Below are 17,327 nucleotides of genomic sequence, written 5' to 3' on the forward strand. Positions count from 1 at the left end.
TTTCGAGGCAGCCAGAGGTCATTGTGAAGAGCTAGCGGAATTGCTCTGTATCAACCATCACTGGACATTAGAGGACGCGGCAGACGGATGGTAGGTAGGGAGAAAAGTTGGTGGGACAAGGTTTGAAACTCTGAGTGCGGGCTCTTACATGAGCCCTGCGCCCGAATACAGTCCAGAAAGCTTCCGATCACGAGTCGTCTGCACGGAGGGCGTTGATGGTCATGTGTCGACAGGCCAGGTAGTGGGCAAAACTCCCCTGAGCAACAGAGCATCGACGTCCATAGACAAGAGTCGTAGTTTTGACAATCGGTTGAACGTAGATGGCGGGGCCCGTGCACCCTGCTCAAGCTCTAAACAGGATTCCATCCGCTCACGGGAATTTTGCAGCCTTCCTTGACCACCTCTAGTGTCACGAAAGTCCTCGGAAACCGGATCTCGGAAGAGATGGCTCAATTCTGCTGAGGGAAGGTGGGGTGATTCGACAGCGCCCGACTGTTGAGAGAGGCGGAAACGAGGAAGATGCGACCCAGCACCCGGGAACCAGAACGCCTGAAAAAGGTAGGGGGAGAAAGGCAGACGCGCCTTTTGGTGAGGACTGAGCCCGCATAGTGGTTTGTCGGAAAGACACTGAACTGTCACGGGGTCCACAGAGGGGACGATGGGAAGTCCCAGAGCTAAAGGATGGAGCGACTGACGCGGTGGTCGACTGGAAATTAGATTGGGCATCAGTTCTGCGGATCGACGTACAACGTTGGTAGCAACAGGTAACGCTGCGGTCAGATTGATTGGGTAAGAACGGTAGTAGTGTCCCAGTTTGACAGAAGGCAACGACATTGGGACGGCAGCGAGTGATGCCTGATATAACTAAAAGAGACCCAAGAGGAGAAGGTGAAATGTGGGCGGGGAGGGGGCAAGTAGCGGGAAGACGGTGAGTCATTCGTCAAGTACAGAGGAGAGGAAGAGCGGAAGGAGAGAGAAAGAGAGAAAGAGAGAAAGAGGACGAGTAGAGTAGAGTAGAGTAGGCAGATGCAGGAACAGAGAGGGAGTGTATAGGTCCCTAGTTGTATGTGAGTGAACGATGTATGGGTGAGAGAGCGAGGAATGAGTGAGTGACCTGAGTGGGTGGATAGAGAGGACACCGAGTTGGCGAGTTGGCGAGTTGGGTAGCGACAACTGAACTCGGAGATGGCAATGGAGCTGGCAGCAGTACGGAGTAGCTCACAGCAGCAAGAGTAGTAGATACTAGGTACACCTTTGGGCAGACACCTGGAAGCCAGGAAGCCAGCCCGCCAGCCCGCCAGCCCGCCAGCCCGCCAGCAACTCGGAATTTGCCTGCTGCCACCATGCCATGACGTCGGGCTTCAAGAATTCCTTCCCCCCCCCTTCATCTTTCGGTTCATTCCCCAGTTACTTAATAGTAGTTCCAGTGGGCTGCGTGGGTTGCACACTTGGGCTGGTGCTGCGCCTGCAGGCAATGTCATATACTCCCCATACATAATCATTTCTTGCCGCTCCAGCTTGTTTGTTGTTCTCTATTATCTCAAATCAACCCTCCTCCTCCTCCTCCCCCTCCCATTCAGCTGGCCAGTCGATTCTCAAACTCGAATCCTTCGCTGCACCCCGACGACTGCGCTTCCGGAAGCTACCAACTCCCACTCTTGTCTGCGGTGAGCCCAGATCCCCCCCTCGCCTCGGTCCAAGCCTGATTGATCCATTCATCATTCCTGTTGGCCCCCAAGGATTGCCAATCCTTGCTCCTCCTCACCACTCACCTTCCGCCCACGACATCTGGTGGCTGTTGCGAGTACATCGCCTTGCTGTCATGCCCTGACATCAGGCCCTTCGGTCCTTTTTCTTGAACCCTGCTACAACCGCCCCCTGACATGAAACCTTGCTGACCTTGAGCCTCTTCAGGGTTGAGCCCTTCATATTACATTTCCAACCTGACCTCGTCACCATTTATTTGGCACCAGCGTCCACGCCGGCTTTAGTTGTCAACCTCCGATGCCTGGGAGAAAGATTCCCTACAGCAGCGGCCAGCCCACGTCCTCACAATGACCGAAAACCGCTACCGTCCCAGCTCACCTCCTGGGCGTCGCTACGCCGACCCTCGTGCCTCGACAGGCATGGTCATATCCTCCTCCTTCGATCCTCGATATTCCTCTTCCTCGCAGCCTCGCAGCGTCATTGATACTTTCCCTGCCACGCGACACGGGAGCGTCTACACTACTCAACCCATCGCAAGGAAAACACTCCTCGACGATCCTCATTCCGGGGGAGGGTCAATAGTGAGGACCGAATATGCCGTGCGTCCAAGAAATAATTCCACACTGGAGGCTCGCCGGCCAGTGAACACCTTCACCGAGCGTCGGTCTTCCCCGCCTCGAGTACGACCGGCCATCATCAGCGCTTCCTCGCGTGACGATCCAAGAAGCCCCGTGACGGCCTCGAGAGAGGATCGATATCTTGTTCCCGCTGCCTCAAGTGGTCGAAACCACCATCGCCATTCGAGCGCAACCCGTGCCGAACAAGACCGTCTACTGCCCGCAAGGGCCAGCCGACAACCTGAGTACCATCGCCGTGGTGGGTACAATAGCTATCCGTATTCTTCAACTAGAGGACCGCTTCAGGATGAAGGATTCTCTTATACCACTCCAAAAGAACAGTTTTTGCAGGAGTCATCCCGGCCTCCTCAGAGGCGGGAGAGCTACAGCAGACGAGAACGACCGGTAAGCATAGCTGGGTTGCCCGAGTACAGACTGCCGGCGAGGAGAGACACGAGGGATGTGCCACCACCTTCGTCTGCCCGTGTCCTCGACCGAATCGAGAGGAATGAGCCTCTTCGATATTCAAGCGGTCGGACAAGCGACACGGAAGATCGAGGTGACATTCCCCGACGTCGTCACTCTACCAGAGCGCCGGTCTTGCATCACTATCCCGAGGACGGCACCATGTCCGCACGTGAGGAACGCGACCTTCGACCCTTGACCAGATCCCGTCACGACCATTTAGAGGAGGAGGACAAGCCTCTCAAGCATAGGCATCGTGATGAGCGCGAAAGGGAGGTATTGCGTGAGCTTCCACGCGAGCCGGAACGAGTCCGTGAGCGGGACCGGGATAGAGACCGTGAGAGAGATAAGGATAGAGACCGCGAACGGGATCGCGATCGAGAGAGGGATCGGGATCGGGATCGAGACCGTGAAAGGGACAGAGAGAGAGACAGGTATCGAGACGTTGACAAGTCCGGCAAGCCTCGAAGCCGCGACAGCAGCCCAGAGCATTCGGGACTACGTAAAGGACTGGCCGCAGCCGCCGGTCTAGGCGCGGTAAGCGCCGCAGCTGGTGTAGCTCTGAAGAGCCGCAACAAGGACGGCGAAGACTCAGAGACTGATGACCGCAAAGAGCGAAAGCACCGCCGAAGACGACACCACGACGAACCAAGTCCGGATGAACTTGCCGGACGCGTCGATCGCGATCTTAAGTTGACCAATGGAGACCGTGATCCGCGCCGACGAGACGAGGACCGTGGTGCAGACGACGTGGATGAGTATGACGACCGCCATGAAAGACGGAGGCACCATCGCCACCGAAAGCACCGAGACCGAGGGGATCGTGTGAATGAGTCAGACACTACCGAGGATTATGATGGGAAGGACACCCGGCAACGACGTCCCCGCGAGCGAGCGTCGTCTCGCGACGAAGATCAAGATGTGCCAACAGCTTTGGAACAACGAACAATATCTCCAGGTGAAGATGAAGATGACCGTCCTCGAAAGGTGCAATTGGTCGAACCGGCCGAAAAGAAAGAGGAGTTCAAACCGAAGGGTATCCTCAAGCCACCCCGAGAAATACCATTTCCAGAAGACCCCAATCCTACACGGGAAGGGGTCGCACCCTTGAAAGATGCCCACAAAGATGGTATCCCACCGAACGCGAGGTGGACCAAAATCAGCCGAGCACTAGTGAATCCGGAGGCCCTAGAAAAGGCACATGAAAGGTTCGAAGAGAGAGATGACTATGTGGTTGTCTTGAGAGTGGTTTCCAGGGAAGAGATCACGAAGCTGGCAGAGAAGACAAAGGAGATCAGAGGTATGTATATGATTCCCGTCCGAAGTCGATAGGCTGTAGCTCACAGAATCCAACAGAAGCTCGAGAGCGCAAATGGCAGGCCGAGCTCGAGGAAAAGCGCCGTCGGCGAGCAGAAAGAGGTGAGTATAGCGATGAAAGCGACGACGAGTACAGCGAGGAGGATCGACGCCCACTCCGTGCTATAGAACAACCGCCTCCTGCTCAAGGGCTACAAGGTGATCCCAGAGCATACTTTGCGCAACAACAGCAGCCACAGCTACAACCGCAACAGCAACCTAGAGTAGAAGTCCCTAGCGTTGCTAATGCCATCCCAGGACAGCCTGGTGGCGCACCAGCGCAACAGCCCCCTCCATTTGCCGGAGCATATCCTCCACCAACTCAGCAGCAGCAACAGCCACCAGGAATACCTGTGCCAGATATCAGGGTTGAGCCCACTGCCGGTAACTATTCCACGAATGTATGAAGGCAGGTATGAGCACGAGAGACGAGTGAATGTGCGATGAAAGTATGGTTATCTTGTATGAGAGGGGATATATGAGGACGACTGGGCGTTGATTTTGCTATTCGAGTTTGATGCATTCTATTTGGGACGCAGTAGGAGAATCATTGTCAGAGTTTGAGCAAGGAATGTGAGAGCGGGTGCGGGTCTTTGAAGGGATGTGCAACTAGAACTGCACTGCGATTTCTGGTCATCGACACTATCAGAGCGAGGGAGATGTTCTCTGGCTGTGAGATGCGAGAATCTACTGCTGTATCAGTCGAATTTCTGAACCGGTGTCCATGTGTTATGATGACGTGTGTCGGGGCATTTATTGACCAAGTCCTCTAGTCGACGGTCACGTGAACAGTCTCGGATCTGTCAGGCGCCCTCGGCGCGTCAAGCCACACCTGACCCAGATATTCTTTTCTGTCAGACGGCTCCAATTTCGCACTCCCCCGGCTGCAGTTTCCCTACCATGGGATCGACCGCGTCTCCCTCCGTCGCCATCGCCATCGTGTCTTCCACACCGTCTGTCCTCCTGACATGAGTTCACTCTTGAGCAGCTCTCCAGGGGTGCGACACAAACCTTAACTCGCCGGCGCCCCTGTCAACATCAAGCCTCCTTCTTGGCCTGATAGGTCATCGGCTGAATGCCATTCGCACAGTTCTACACCTCGTTTCGAGAATTGGCTGGCGTACTCGAGCGATCCTCCACCCAAGCCCTGGTGTCTACCGAACGATGTCCTCGCTCTTCCGCCTCCCCGGCTCCGTGCTACCACCCTCGCCCAAGCTAGTACCTGAAGATCATTCCCCTCAGCCGAGCCAACCCTGGCCTTTCCGGCGCTCCATGGCCTCCCTCCCTTGAAATCCCTTCTCGTGGCAGAACTCGTGGAAAAGCGTGGTTGATCGACACGAACACGTTGTGCGCCATGGTCTATCAGCCAAGAAGGGTCCTGCATACCACGTTATCTGTCAATCAACTTGCCAGTCGTATCCAGGGATGTGAGTTTCAACAATACTCCAGCAGCCCCTTTGTAATAATGAGGAGGCATGCCACTCGAGACAACACAAGCGAGGGATCGCTACCTGCAAGCGAGAAACAGCATCAGCAATATCTGCTCACACAAATGCCTCTGCTCCACGCGTAGATAGTGTCAAACATCTGCTGCAATTACCCTGCTGCTCAACCAGTCAAGCGGCGACCCAATAACACAGCACTGCAGACGTCCGAAACCCGCAAAAACAAGTCTGGTGACGATGATGATTTCTTTGGGTCCGACGCCATGGACCATCTATGTCTCGGTTCCACCACACACATCGCCGACGTTGCACTGTCCTGAACACACCTCTGCTGATCGTTGCTGATCGGTACCCAACGTATTTGTTCAATTGGGCCTTGATGCCTCGGTTCAGAGCCGAATTATCATCACAAGAACTTTGATGAATGAGGTTCAGCTGGGTTCTGCCATTTCTTCTGCGCGCGATCCCCCAATCATTTCAGCGTGTTGGGGGGCCCCCCTTGAATCTGCAGCGATCGCCGCCAGGAAGCTAGACCCGGAGCAAGGGCAGCGAATCGTCCGCGAGCGGAAAAAGCTGTGCGAGGAAGGTGATCTGCATGAAATTGCAGCGCCAGCTGATTTCATCTGTGCTTAAGCCCAAAAGCTTCGGAAATCGCCAATCCGCATGCCAGCCACAACGCTCCGTACGAGTACTGGGCTCGTGGGGCACCTCCTCGACGCTGAGATAGGATTTTCTTCGCATCTACAGAGTACCGAGTACGAGGTATTCATAGCACGTCCCTTCGTGCGATTAGTCACTCGAGAATATTGTCATTAGTCCGTACAACGTCAAACACTATCTGGAAGGGAGCATTCTGACACTGATTGTCGGCCGATTCCAGATGCCGTCATGGCCGGGAAGATTGAGACGGGCATGTTTCCAACCATGCCGAGACCTCAGTATGTCGTTTCCTTTGATGTGGGCGATCAGAAATCAGTTCTTCTCGTGAGCTGCCTACAAGATACTACATTCGCGGTTGACTTGAAGAATGGCAGTCACGGGTGCGGCTGAAACTGATGCATCACGCATATGGTATAAACCATCGCGAGCTGGAAGGGGATTGCAATTCCGCCGCTGCCGGCTGTAAATTTGAACCCACATCTGTGCTGTTCGCCACAGCGCCCTAGGTCTGGGTGAGATGCAAGTGGCAGGAGAAGCAACAGTCCGATAGTCCTACGACAAGGTGTCCCTAGATTCTCCCACGGATCAATTCGCCGTGGTCCACGCAATACAACCAAGTGCCAAGGGCATATACAATGACGATCCGAAGATCTCTGGATATCTCCTCCGTGCTCTTCAAAGAGTCGTCCGCAAAGGCAGTCTTGATCAAACTGTCAGGCCATTAGAATGCTCTCCGACGGATAAAGGTCGAGGGCCGACAGCTGATCTCGCTTCTGTATCATCTGAAGCCGACACGCGGTAATTTCAACTCCAAAAGTAATACAGACCTCGCTGTCTGAACAGGCACTCGGGCGACGGCCGTGGTGACTTTGCGCCACAGGACGTTCTTTTGGGTTAAAAGCTGTCTACGAGTACAATTGCAGGCCCACAGCGGCAGTCTCAACCACTTACCCACCGTCAGGAGCAAGTATGAATGCTGAAGGCGAGCTGATTTCATGCGATTATGGCCGATGGGAGAGGGGGACGCTAAAAGTCATCACGTAAAGGAACTTTGCTTTCGTGATGACAGCCAACCTTTTTGGAGGGCCACTAGGTGCGAGGGCTAACGCGCGCCGGGAGGAAGAAAGCTTGGTAGGCGTCAGTGACGCTAGCTGACCCTATCGCAAGTCTGCCACCATCTGGTGGGGCGTCGTTGCTTTTTACTCAAGATACTTGTTGCAATCCTCCAAGTCGCAGGTGGCTTGCGCCATGGCTTGAACCGCCAGGGGACCAGCGACGCATTCTCCGTCTGGGTCAAAAGTGTTGGGCCATGTCATGCATTCCTGAGGCTTGTTTGCGGGGGGCAAAGCCGATAGCATCGAGATTGGATCTCACGCTGGTCTAGAACGTGAGACGGTGGTCAATCAAACATGCATGGAAACGGGCGTCAGAAAGGTGAGTCTTGATCTGCCCACCATTGACCCTGCAATTAGTCGCGCTGGAAGATGCCGAGATGTCGAGATATAGTGCCGGGCAAAGGAACTCACCCGTTCCATCTCGACTCACCAAATCCGTCCTGAACCCGTGGATACTCGTCCCCATAGTCTTGCACAGCTATCAGAGGGCAAACAACATGACATGAGACATCAAATCCAGGACCGTGAACCCCAGCCGCCGGGGTTGTCAACTGACCGACCGAAGCCAATCTTCACATCTGCTTTCTGGTGAGATGACTCCAGAGGTGCGCTCCGGTGACGAGACCTCCCCGTGCCGCATTCTCATCGAGGTCGAGAGCTGCTCCTCCGGGGGATCCTACTCGCAGCGGCGGATCATGGTTCCGACTGGCTTTGCTGAGCCCAAAGAACAAACATTGACACGCTTGTCCACTGCCTAGACACACTGCTGGGAGCACAAACCCGCCGGCAATCTCGACGGAGTTTGGGAGTAGGTGCTCCAAAGCCAGCAGTGGGAATACTCGCAACGCTATGCTATCTTTATGGTGGAATCTCTGAAGGTGACACAGACACGGCTGTTGAACAGAGCCGTGCGAGAAGTGGTCACACTCTCCGTAAGCTTTTTGGGTGACAGGATGTTTGCCAAAGAGAGGCAGCTTCTATTATTAATGCTTCCCCGAGGCGAGTTCGCAATCCGTGCTATTGATATGTATAAATACATAACTGGCCTGAGACCGATCCCCAGAGCAATCCTCCGGCCCCCATGCGCACCAGACTTGAGTGTATTTCCGTCATCTGCATCTTGAACAAGGCTGAGCAAACTGCATATACCGAGTATTGGGGTTGGCGACAATAATGATTCTTTTGGAAGACGTCGTGAAGAGTTGCCATTGATGCAGTCCCAACCAGGGGGGTTGAATAGGCTTTGCATGCCCTGCCAGTTGGTCAGAGCCGGGGTGATGGGCATCAAAGGCAGGCGACCAGGAGGAAGACGGGCCCCAGCGAAGACCCCGGTCAGCGCCCGCTTCAGCATTGCCCATTCGCCACTGCCGCATCGCTGGGGCTCCCAGGGTTGATCATTGTCAACTTGGCGGCCATTATTGGCCGTTTGCGGTCGTGGCATTTTTGCTGCACTGGGACACGCTGATTTGCCCCAGTCATGTCTACAAACGGAAGCTGAAATGCTATGTTTCCCAGCTGCTATTCTGAGTCGGTGTAGCTCTGGGAAGAAGAAGCGCTACCAGTGTGCAGGGCACAGGGACCCAATGGCGACGCCCAATAGCAACGGGCAGACACGCCTGCGTTGCGTAAGCGACGCATCACGAAAATTCCAGTTTGTTCAGGCATTGTATTTTAAAAGTGCCTGTTCGGGCAATTCAGTCGCTGAGAAGTGGGCGGGAGTGGTGATGACTGGGGCGTCCCCTTTGACCCCGAGATCGACGCTGCTAATAGCCAGAACCAGGATCAACGCCGGGCCACACATGGCAAGTTCGTGCTCACGGGTCGTATTGCAGAGCCGGCCTAAGGCTGGTTCCGGCATAGCTCGAGGAATGGCCACAAAGCATCATTCGCCACTGAGCGGAGACATTGGAGACGTTTGGAGGTGAGCTTCTGAAGATGGCAAAGACTCAAGGAAAGCGAAGGAGGCAGAGAAGCAGCGTCCAAGACGAGAAAGAATTCCAGGGATCCGGGATTGAGAGACAAGACGGTGGGTTGGCTGTCGCAGCAACTATGTGTGTATCTATGCACAGGCTAACGTCGAGACATGCAGGAAGGAGACCTCCTCATTTTCCCTTTTACTATTTCCCGTGAGCAATGATAGACGCGTCGAGGGCAGCCCGTGTGGAGCTGGTCCCTTTTTCTTTCTCGTTTTCCCTTGACCGCACGATGATCGATTCGATGGCTCGAAGGGCTCGATGACGAGGGGAGCAGAAGGTTCGATCTCTGTAATCTCCGCAGCAGGATGTGATTCGAGAGGTATCGCCAGAGGGCTTTTGGAGGCGCTGGCCAGTCTGTTGCAGATGTCGATTGAGGGGCGCAGAAGGATGAACTGTGTGGCATCTGAGCCGGGGGGCTGACTGGACAGGTAGTCGACTTGGAGCAACCTCCAGACATACGAGCATGCAGAGCTGCGTTGCGTGTTGCATACGGCATAACCCATTGTGGCCAAAGCTGCATGCTGGGCTGCAGTCAGAACGACTAGTCGGCTAGCGTGATGATCGCCGGAGCGCCGTTGATGACCTCTAGGCGTTTCGAGTTCAAACTCTGTGGTGGGCCGCTGGGTGTTGTTTTGGGGCAGTCAGACCCCGGTCGGACCCAGTAGGTCCCGGCAGGCTCCAGCAGGGGCCACAAGCCCACAGTGCCTATTCGTAGAGGGGGTCTGCTGGAAATTACAGGGATTCCCACGAGACGCGAGAGGTCAGTGCGCCGCCTCTTCCCACCTGCCCCCTCCAAGAACACCCTGGAAAACCCTCCAGAAGTTTATTCGGGGAGAACTGAACGACACCAGGGGGGGGGGTGTTAATTGAATTACCCGCATCCGAAGTCTGTAGGTACTCGTTATACTGCAACGCAGCTTGCTACGTTACCTACCTGTGGAGGTATACGGAGTAGTACTCGTAATGTGGTTTGGGTGTTATGCAACTGCTTGGTGTTTTCTCTCCTGAGCATCGCCTGATGTCTGACACGGACTTATCAACCCCCAATTGACCGTTGTAGCCCACCGTTCTCGGTCGATAGGTTACTTTGTCCTTGTCTGCGCTCACCGATCTTCTCCTTCGGGAGAGCGGTGTTATGTATCTTTCAGCTGAGGAAGAGCAGGAATGAAAGAGCGGCAGCTCCGTCCCTGTCAGACCGTAGTTCCGCTGCTCTATGAATTTTGTCTTTTCCCATCACTCTTCCCGCTAGCAGCCAAGTCATGTCGATACAGACAGAATAATAATAATGCTGCAGCTCGTTGGTGAGCATCCCACCTCGGAGACAAGTAATCAGTTCCAGCCAGTCCCGTTTCTCTGACCACTTCCTCGAATTGCGATGTTCTTCAACCTCCATCGCACAATTATCTTCCCGTCTGATACTTGTTGGATTTTCCCTTGGAGTTATTATTCCTGGCCCTTTCTTTCCACCTGGGACCCCCGGCCCAGCCCTGTACTAGTATCGCTGCTCCATCCCTACGACTGTCTATCGGCTTCTCCTCCTCTTTCCTTCCCTCTCCCCACTCAGCGACCCATCTGTTGCTGCCCTTGATGCGACAAGCGCTCGCCTCTTCGACCACAACACCTCAATCCTTGTAACAGCCCCTCCAGCTCCAAGCTCCTCCTCCGCCTCCTCCTCTAATCAGCGCGCCCTACGGAGTACTTCCGATCTGCCTCAGAAAGCGACATCCGAGACGAACCCAAACCCTTGACTTCGGCCACCCGGTCAATTCTTGAACTCGTCACCCCCTTCTCATTTTCCTTTGCTACGCCTGGGTCCTGGGTCCCCCCCCCGCCGCGCGCCATGGCGCCCACCCAGAGCAAAAAGTACGCCGTCGCTTCGGAGAAATCATCTGGCCCTGCCAATTTGAACCTCAATGCTGCCAGTCTGGGTAATTCACAAGTGCATGCAGCCCTGGCGCACCACCATCCTCAACAAGCGCACCACCTGGCGACCGCGCGCAACGCCTTCAAGAATAGCACTCGTCATGCTCACCCTCATGCTCAGCAACAACCTCTCCATAACCTCCCACACGCGGTCGCACCAACAAAAGCTCCCGAACCTGCACCTGGTCCTGGGCCTAGGCCTGGGTCCGGCTCAAGCGTCGGATCTGCGCAAATCCACGGCGCCGCTGCAGATGCTAAATTGCACGTAAGTCAATCTGTTCATCGCAGCCTCTTTCCTGTTCGTTTTAGTGGCTCAGCAACGGTTTTCCATTCTTCTGTGTGGTTTGTGTGCCTCCTTCCCTTCCCGCTTTTCGCACCATGTCAATCACCTGTCATGAGTGAACTTTCTCCCTCTCTACAAGGGCACATCCTGGTCTGACCGTTGAAGCCCATCTGGCCCAATGCCGGTCCTCCAATGTGCGGTTAACCACCAACAATCTCTGCGTGCTTGGCTGCCACCCTGGTCCTGGTTCGTGGACTACCCTGACCCCGGTCGTCGTGTGCTCCTTGCTCTATTTTCCGGGCCCTGGTCTGCATCTGCCCAGCCAGGATCCTGACCGCGACCGCGACTGGCTTGATCTCTGTCGGGTCCTGTTTGGCCCTCGGGCAGCTATGATTAGCCCGCTTGTGGCCCCCCCCTCCCCTCTGCGACCGGCTCTTCACGCACCAAAAGTGCCAGAACGACGCCAGCACTCGACGCTTGGACCAGGGCTCCCATCCACCTGTCCAATGCTCCTCCCGAATCCACCACACAGATGACCGCTCCCGCCTCCACTATTGGCACGACTTCTCCTCTCTCTCTTCCCCCAGGACCCAAGGACCCAAGGACCAAGCACTCACGCTTCCAACAACCCTGGCCAGGTTCTCAAGTCGCCTGCCAGCGCCCCTACTCTTAAGCTCCCGCGCCATCGATCCACTTGATTTGCACGCTACAAGTTTCGAAAGCACAAATCCACACCATCGACGGCCTCTCCTCATCGTCTTTTTACAAGCCCTTGCCCCTCGGCTTTTTTTGCATCATTCCATCTCTTTTACTCTCGCCAAAACTTGTTCTTTCTACTACCCTCCCCCTTTGCCCTAGCACCGCCACGTCTGACGTCCACACTTCCTCTGTGTTTGCCGTTTCCGACAGTCAAAACATACACCCACTCCATTACATGTCCTGGTTACTTTACAGAGGCACACCCTATTCTTTCCACCCCCGTCTTTCCACCACACTTTGTCCAGCCAACTAAACTTCGACTCCCTGGCTTCAACTCAACGGCGACAATCTCAGTACATGGTATGCTGGTTTCCGAAGCGCACACCCCCCCTGTCTGCCCACACTCCCTGGTGGCTGCCCTACCCGTTATCACATGCCCGCCTTAACCCCTCCCACACCATCCATTCATCGTTTCGAATCTCCATCATATCCACACCCTGGACATACCTCAACAACTTCGATCCAGTCTTAAAGCGTTGTCTGTTCGCCGCATCCTATCCTGGTTCTATCCCCATTGCCGCGAACAAACCCCTCTGTCCTCTCGCTCAACATCCCCTGGCACCTTGGCCAATGCCCCTGCCTTACTTTGCTACTGCTGCCATTGCTTCTACAGGTACGAACAAATTGTATCAACTGCCAGTGATTCGTGCCCTCGGTGGCGCGTGCCTCGTGTGTTCCAAAACTCTCTTCTTTCACAAAGTCAGGATCCTCGCTTCTTACCGAAGAAATATTCAGGATCTATTGAGGTCCCCTGGCTCTCCACTATGAACCGGGGGGGAGAGGTCCATCCCAATCACGAACACTTCCCCCTGGTCTTGGTCAATCAAAATTCGTTGCTTTCGACCGCGATCTGACCGTTGCCTGAGCCTTTTCGTTCTGGCCTTTGTCCCAAGGGCGTGTTTCCTCCTCAAACGTTGACGCGAATCTGCTCTGTTGCGCATTATTCTTTTCCTTCACGACCTTGCGCTGACATATGGATCCTCCATGCAGCATCGCACCACACAGCCATATTCGACCGTTGCACCGTTGCATCACATCCAGCAACAATCGCAAACAAGGACGTTGAGCGGAACTCAAAATACTCAGCAACCTTATCCGTCGCCGAACATCTATCCGCCTCAACCCAGTCTCCAGTCGCCATTTCTCAATAGCCAGGCTCAATTCCAGGCGCAACCCGCCCCTACCGACCCACCGAACTTTTACCCTCCTACGCAAAGCCCACGAAGCCAGCATAGCGGTGCTGGAGCCTATTATCCTCCGGGTGAGTCTGAGGCGCGAGCGGAATCGCTAGAGTTCTCAGTGAGCTGATTCAGATCCAGAAAAATCCGATTCTATGGCAGCAGCAACCGCGACCATGCAGAGGCCTTACCCTCCAATTTATCACACTCCACAGTCGAACTCACCCGCTTCAGTCACCTCACCTCAGACTCACGATCCTGCGCGGCCCATGTATGCTCAGCCAGCCTCTCAGTTGAGCCAGCCTCTCTATGGCTATCAGTATGGGATGAATTCGGTACACCAGCCGGCCTACGGACAACACCATGCAACCCCCCAGCAACACCAGATTAATTCTCAATCGATGCTTCCATATCAATCGACGACTACCCAAATCGCTCAGCCCCAGGTGGCATCGCATCATTCCACCATTTCCAGCAGTCCAAGATTAAAGTCGGAGGCGAACCAGCATTATCAACAAACCCCCCAGCCGCGACCGGGAATGCTTCAACAACAGCAGCAACAACAACATCCGACTCCGGTTCCCCAGCCCTCGGCTCTGCCACAACAACAAGCTCAACAGCAATCCACACACCAACAGCAACAACAACAACAGCAACAGCAAATGGCGCAACAGCAGCAGCAGCAGCAGCAGCAACAGTCATCAAATCAGCAAATGCCGCCAAATTTACAGCCAATCTCGAATGCAGCGCCTGGACCTATCCCTGCAACGACACCTTTGAAGATCCGACAAGACGGGAACGGTGTGCAGTGGATAGCTTTCGAATACTCCAGAGATCGCGTCAAAATGGAGTATACTATCAGGTGTGACGTCGAGTCGGTGGATGCCACAGTGTTGTCGCAGGAATTCAAGTCCGAAAATTGCGTCTACCCACGAGCTTGTGTACCAAAGGAACAGTACAAAGGAAACCGATTGACCTATGAAACAGACTGCAACCATGTGGGTTGGGCGTTGGCAGAGCTGAATCCGTGTCTCCGAGGCAAGAGAGGGTTGATCCAAAGGGCCGTGGACAGCTGGAGAAACAGCAACCAAGACCCGCGACTGCGAAGCCGCCGCGTCCGGCGACAAGCCAAGATAAACAGGTCCAAAATGACACCTTCGTCCCTGGGCAAGGCGCCCGGATCGGGTGGTTCCGTGTCGACAGGGCTTCCTGGTCCAAACTCAATGGCAGCTCCCCCGGTCAGGGCTCCCGGTTCTCTGTCCAGTACACCATCTCAGATGCTCCATCACGCCCAGGATGTGTCTCCTACCGGGCATGAGAATGTTGGAGGTACGTAAACTTTAAAACCATGTCGCTGGTACCTCCCTTTCCCACACATGTCCCAGAGAAGACGTTAGGCAAAATTCAGCTTTCAGCTAACATTCCAGCAGCTCCTACCTATAATCCCGCACAACAAACTTATCGGCAAAATACTGTAACGCCGCAAATGACAAGTCCGAACGACTTACGCCAAAGTCATGTTTTCACAGGCTACCCAAGCTACCCAGCGTCTCTAGCTCCTTCCATGGGACCGTCCATGGCACCATCAATGCAGGGAGGTCTCCATCATCTCGGACGGCCGGGAGGGACGGCTGCCATGGCCTCAAAAGAACAAGAGGAGAAGAATGAGGAGGAAAATGCCTTATTCGGAGAGCTGCCTGAAGGTAAACGACGAAAATTCATTCTGGTGGAAGATACGCAGAAAAATGCCCGCGTGCGAGTCAAGGTTACTCTGGATCAAATCGAGATGAGTGAGATCCCGGATTCCTACCGCAAGCAGAACTCTGTCTTTCCTCGAGCATACTTCCCGGTTCAGATGCAGACTGGTTCCGAATCGACGCCAGGGGCCCGTTTCGTCGAAGAAGGGGATGAAGTTGACAGTGGTGTGCCGACGATTGGAAAAACATCCGTCTCGGTTTCGACCACGGATGGCGAAGCTGAGGTGTCTGTGCCCCTGATCTCTAGAAGCAAAAGAGGCCGGGAGCAAAAGATCAATGAATTGGGATATCGCATGGCTTGGGGACAGGGTCGAGTTTTTTCGGGCAGATCGATCTTCCTTGCTCGAGCCCGTGAGTGATTCGCAGGTTGATATGTCGCTGAAACATTGACGTTTGCGCAGTCGACGCTTACCGCAGCAAGCAACGAAGTGCCCTCCTCGCATCCGGTTCCGATCCAACCCATATCCCAGCTCACCTCGAAATTCGACCCGGCAAGAGAAAGTGGCTCGAACGAACCAGAGCTGCTACGCAAGCACCGGCGACGCCAGTGCCTGCTTCGGACTAAACGACGACTGCAACTCGGCGGAACACACCCGCATATTTGTTTTGCACCACCTAGCGATACCTCGAAGTACAGTTTTTTGGACTTGTACATTATTCCAACTCACCCAAGCGATGCACTGTATAATCACGCTGCCGGGTGAGACACAAAAAGTCGGATATTTGACGCTGTGCGCCATGCGTTCAAAACTTGCAAGTTGCCGTCTTAATCATCTTTGGCCGGCCCATGTGTCGTTTTTGGATTTGCGAACTTGTTGTTCCGAGAAGAGTCCGGTGGGATGAATGACCTTTACACGTCATGGTTGAGATCCGTACAGGGCGGAAGAGTGGAATATTCTTCAACCTGTGCCTACTCGGCTTTCACATCTCATCATATGAGAACCTGCGGTTTAGGGGGGAGAAAAAGATGCATGTTACGGATACCCTTTTGCGTTGTTTTGCTTTTACAGGTCTGTTACAGGTGACAGGCGGATGTCGATTTTATTGTTTCTTTTTATCGCAGAGAGCCTACTCAACCAAGCAAGAGCATCAGTGGCGAGTGTGCAGTTTGTCGCCGGGTTCCTTCCGCGAGGTGATAGGTTGGGAATGTACTGGGACTGGGGCTGGGACTGGAACTGGGAAACGGGAGATGGAACGATTTTGCAGAGACGGCCGATTTTCCTTTTTGTTACTTCATCTACAACCTGGTTCTGCCAGTGCAAGGACGGGCGGACTGCGGACTGCGGACTGCGATTGGCCATCAAATGTGAGGGACGAAAGTGTTTTCATTTCGCACGGCCAGCGGATGTGGGAGAAGGGATCTTGGGAGGCGGGAGCAGCCTTTGTTTACTTGGACGCATTCATGATACCTTTTTCCTTCTTTGTTGTCTTGAATACTTTTATATTCACCTGGGCGGATTCAGTGATTTTGAGCATTTTGGCCTGGCACGGCCGCGAAGGAGGGACAATTGGGAACAAGAATGGCCATGGGCACTGAGTTGGGAATGGGCATATTGGTATAAGGAATAGGGGGGAAGCGAGTTAGTGAAGGAATGTATGTACCTGGAGCTCAAACTGGGCAGGATGGCTAGGAAGGCATTGCTCTGGCATGCCATGCAACGCAATGCAATGGAAAGGGAAAGGCAAATGGAAAGGATAAGGACCACGCCATTCAAACAGGAGGAGGAACTTCCGTCAATCACGGATCATTTTTTCATGGTGGGAATTGGGATGGGTGCGAATGGGGGGGAGATGGGGGGGGGGGGGGGGGAATAGAAGTAAGGACACAATGCCATTACTATCTTGCTTGCTGTCTGCTGGATCTTTGGCCTTTTATCTTCTCGTTCTGCTCTCTACAGTAGCTGTACGAGGTATTTATTACCCCTTTTCCCTATGCTCGGCGCATACATACCCTATACATATATCACCCCTGGACACCGGACCCCCCTTTCTCTCTCTCTCCCCAATAACCCCCTTTTCGGCCATGCATTCATTTCCCCCATTTGCCTTGGCAGTCTCAATAACATAATTATACGTACGTACGTAC

General features: G+C 54.3%; 4 protein-coding genes across 6 annotated transcripts; 3 read left to right on the top strand and 1 right to left on the bottom strand.

Moving 5' to 3' along the window:
* Nucleotides 1–1,439: 1,439 nt before the first annotated feature.
* Nucleotides 1,440–4,982, top strand: PV07_07407. 2 transcript variants are annotated; one of them, XM_016394485.1, is made up of 3 exons: nucleotides 1,440–1,667; nucleotides 1,915–4,089; nucleotides 4,146–4,982. In XM_016394485.1, exons 2-3 carry the CDS (start codon nucleotides 2,055–2,057, stop codon nucleotides 4,550–4,552), a joined length of 2,442 nt encoding a protein of 813 aa, XP_016247904.1. In that variant the 5' UTR covers nucleotides 1,440–1,667; nucleotides 1,915–2,054; the 3' UTR covers nucleotides 4,553–4,982. The 2 variants fall into 2 exon arrangements, with proteins under 2 accessions (XP_016247904.1, XP_016247903.1); XM_016394484.1 differs by having other exon boundaries at nucleotides 1,440–4,089.
* PV07_07408 (uncharacterized protein) lies at nucleotides 4,814–5,632 on the bottom strand. Its single transcript, XM_016394486.1, has 2 exons — nucleotides 5,157–5,632; nucleotides 4,814–5,100 (listed from the first exon to the last, which is right to left on the bottom strand). Exon 1 carries the CDS (start codon nucleotides 5,527–5,529, stop codon nucleotides 5,158–5,160), a length of 372 nt encoding a protein of 123 aa, XP_016247905.1. The 5' UTR covers nucleotides 5,530–5,632; the 3' UTR covers nucleotides 4,814–5,100; nucleotide 5,157.
* Nucleotides 5,633–11,181: 5,549 nt separating this feature from the next.
* PV07_07409 (uncharacterized protein) lies at nucleotides 11,182–11,666 on the top strand (the record flags this gene model as incomplete). The annotated part of the gene is made up of 2 exons (XM_016394487.1): nucleotides 11,182–11,529; nucleotides 11,574–11,666. The coding sequence occupies 2 exons, from the start codon at nucleotides 11,182–11,184 to the stop codon at nucleotides 11,664–11,666; spliced, it is 441 nt and encodes a 146-aa protein (XP_016247906.1).
* A 1,624-nt stretch (nucleotides 11,667–13,290) lies between these two features.
* PV07_07410 lies at nucleotides 13,291–17,030 on the top strand (the record flags this gene model as incomplete). Of its 2 annotated transcripts, XM_016394488.1 has the most annotated exons (4): nucleotides 13,291–13,567; nucleotides 13,626–14,813; nucleotides 14,915–15,592; nucleotides 15,643–17,030. In XM_016394488.1, the coding sequence occupies 4 exons, from the start codon at nucleotides 13,291–13,293 to the stop codon at nucleotides 15,804–15,806; spliced, it is 2,307 nt and encodes a 768-aa protein (XP_016247907.1). In that variant the 3' UTR covers nucleotides 15,807–17,030. The 2 variants fall into 2 exon arrangements, with proteins under 2 accessions (XP_016247907.1, XP_016247908.1); XM_016394489.1 differs by having other exon boundaries at nucleotides 14,915–17,030.
* Between the last annotated feature and the right edge of the window lie 297 nt (nucleotides 17,031–17,327).

The sequence above is a fragment of the Cladophialophora immunda genome (genome assembly GCF_000835495.1).
Source record: "Cladophialophora immunda strain CBS 83496 unplaced genomic scaffold supercont1.4, whole genome shotgun sequence".
Classification (NCBI taxonomy): domain Eukaryota; kingdom Fungi; phylum Ascomycota; class Eurotiomycetes; order Chaetothyriales; family Herpotrichiellaceae; genus Cladophialophora; species Cladophialophora immunda.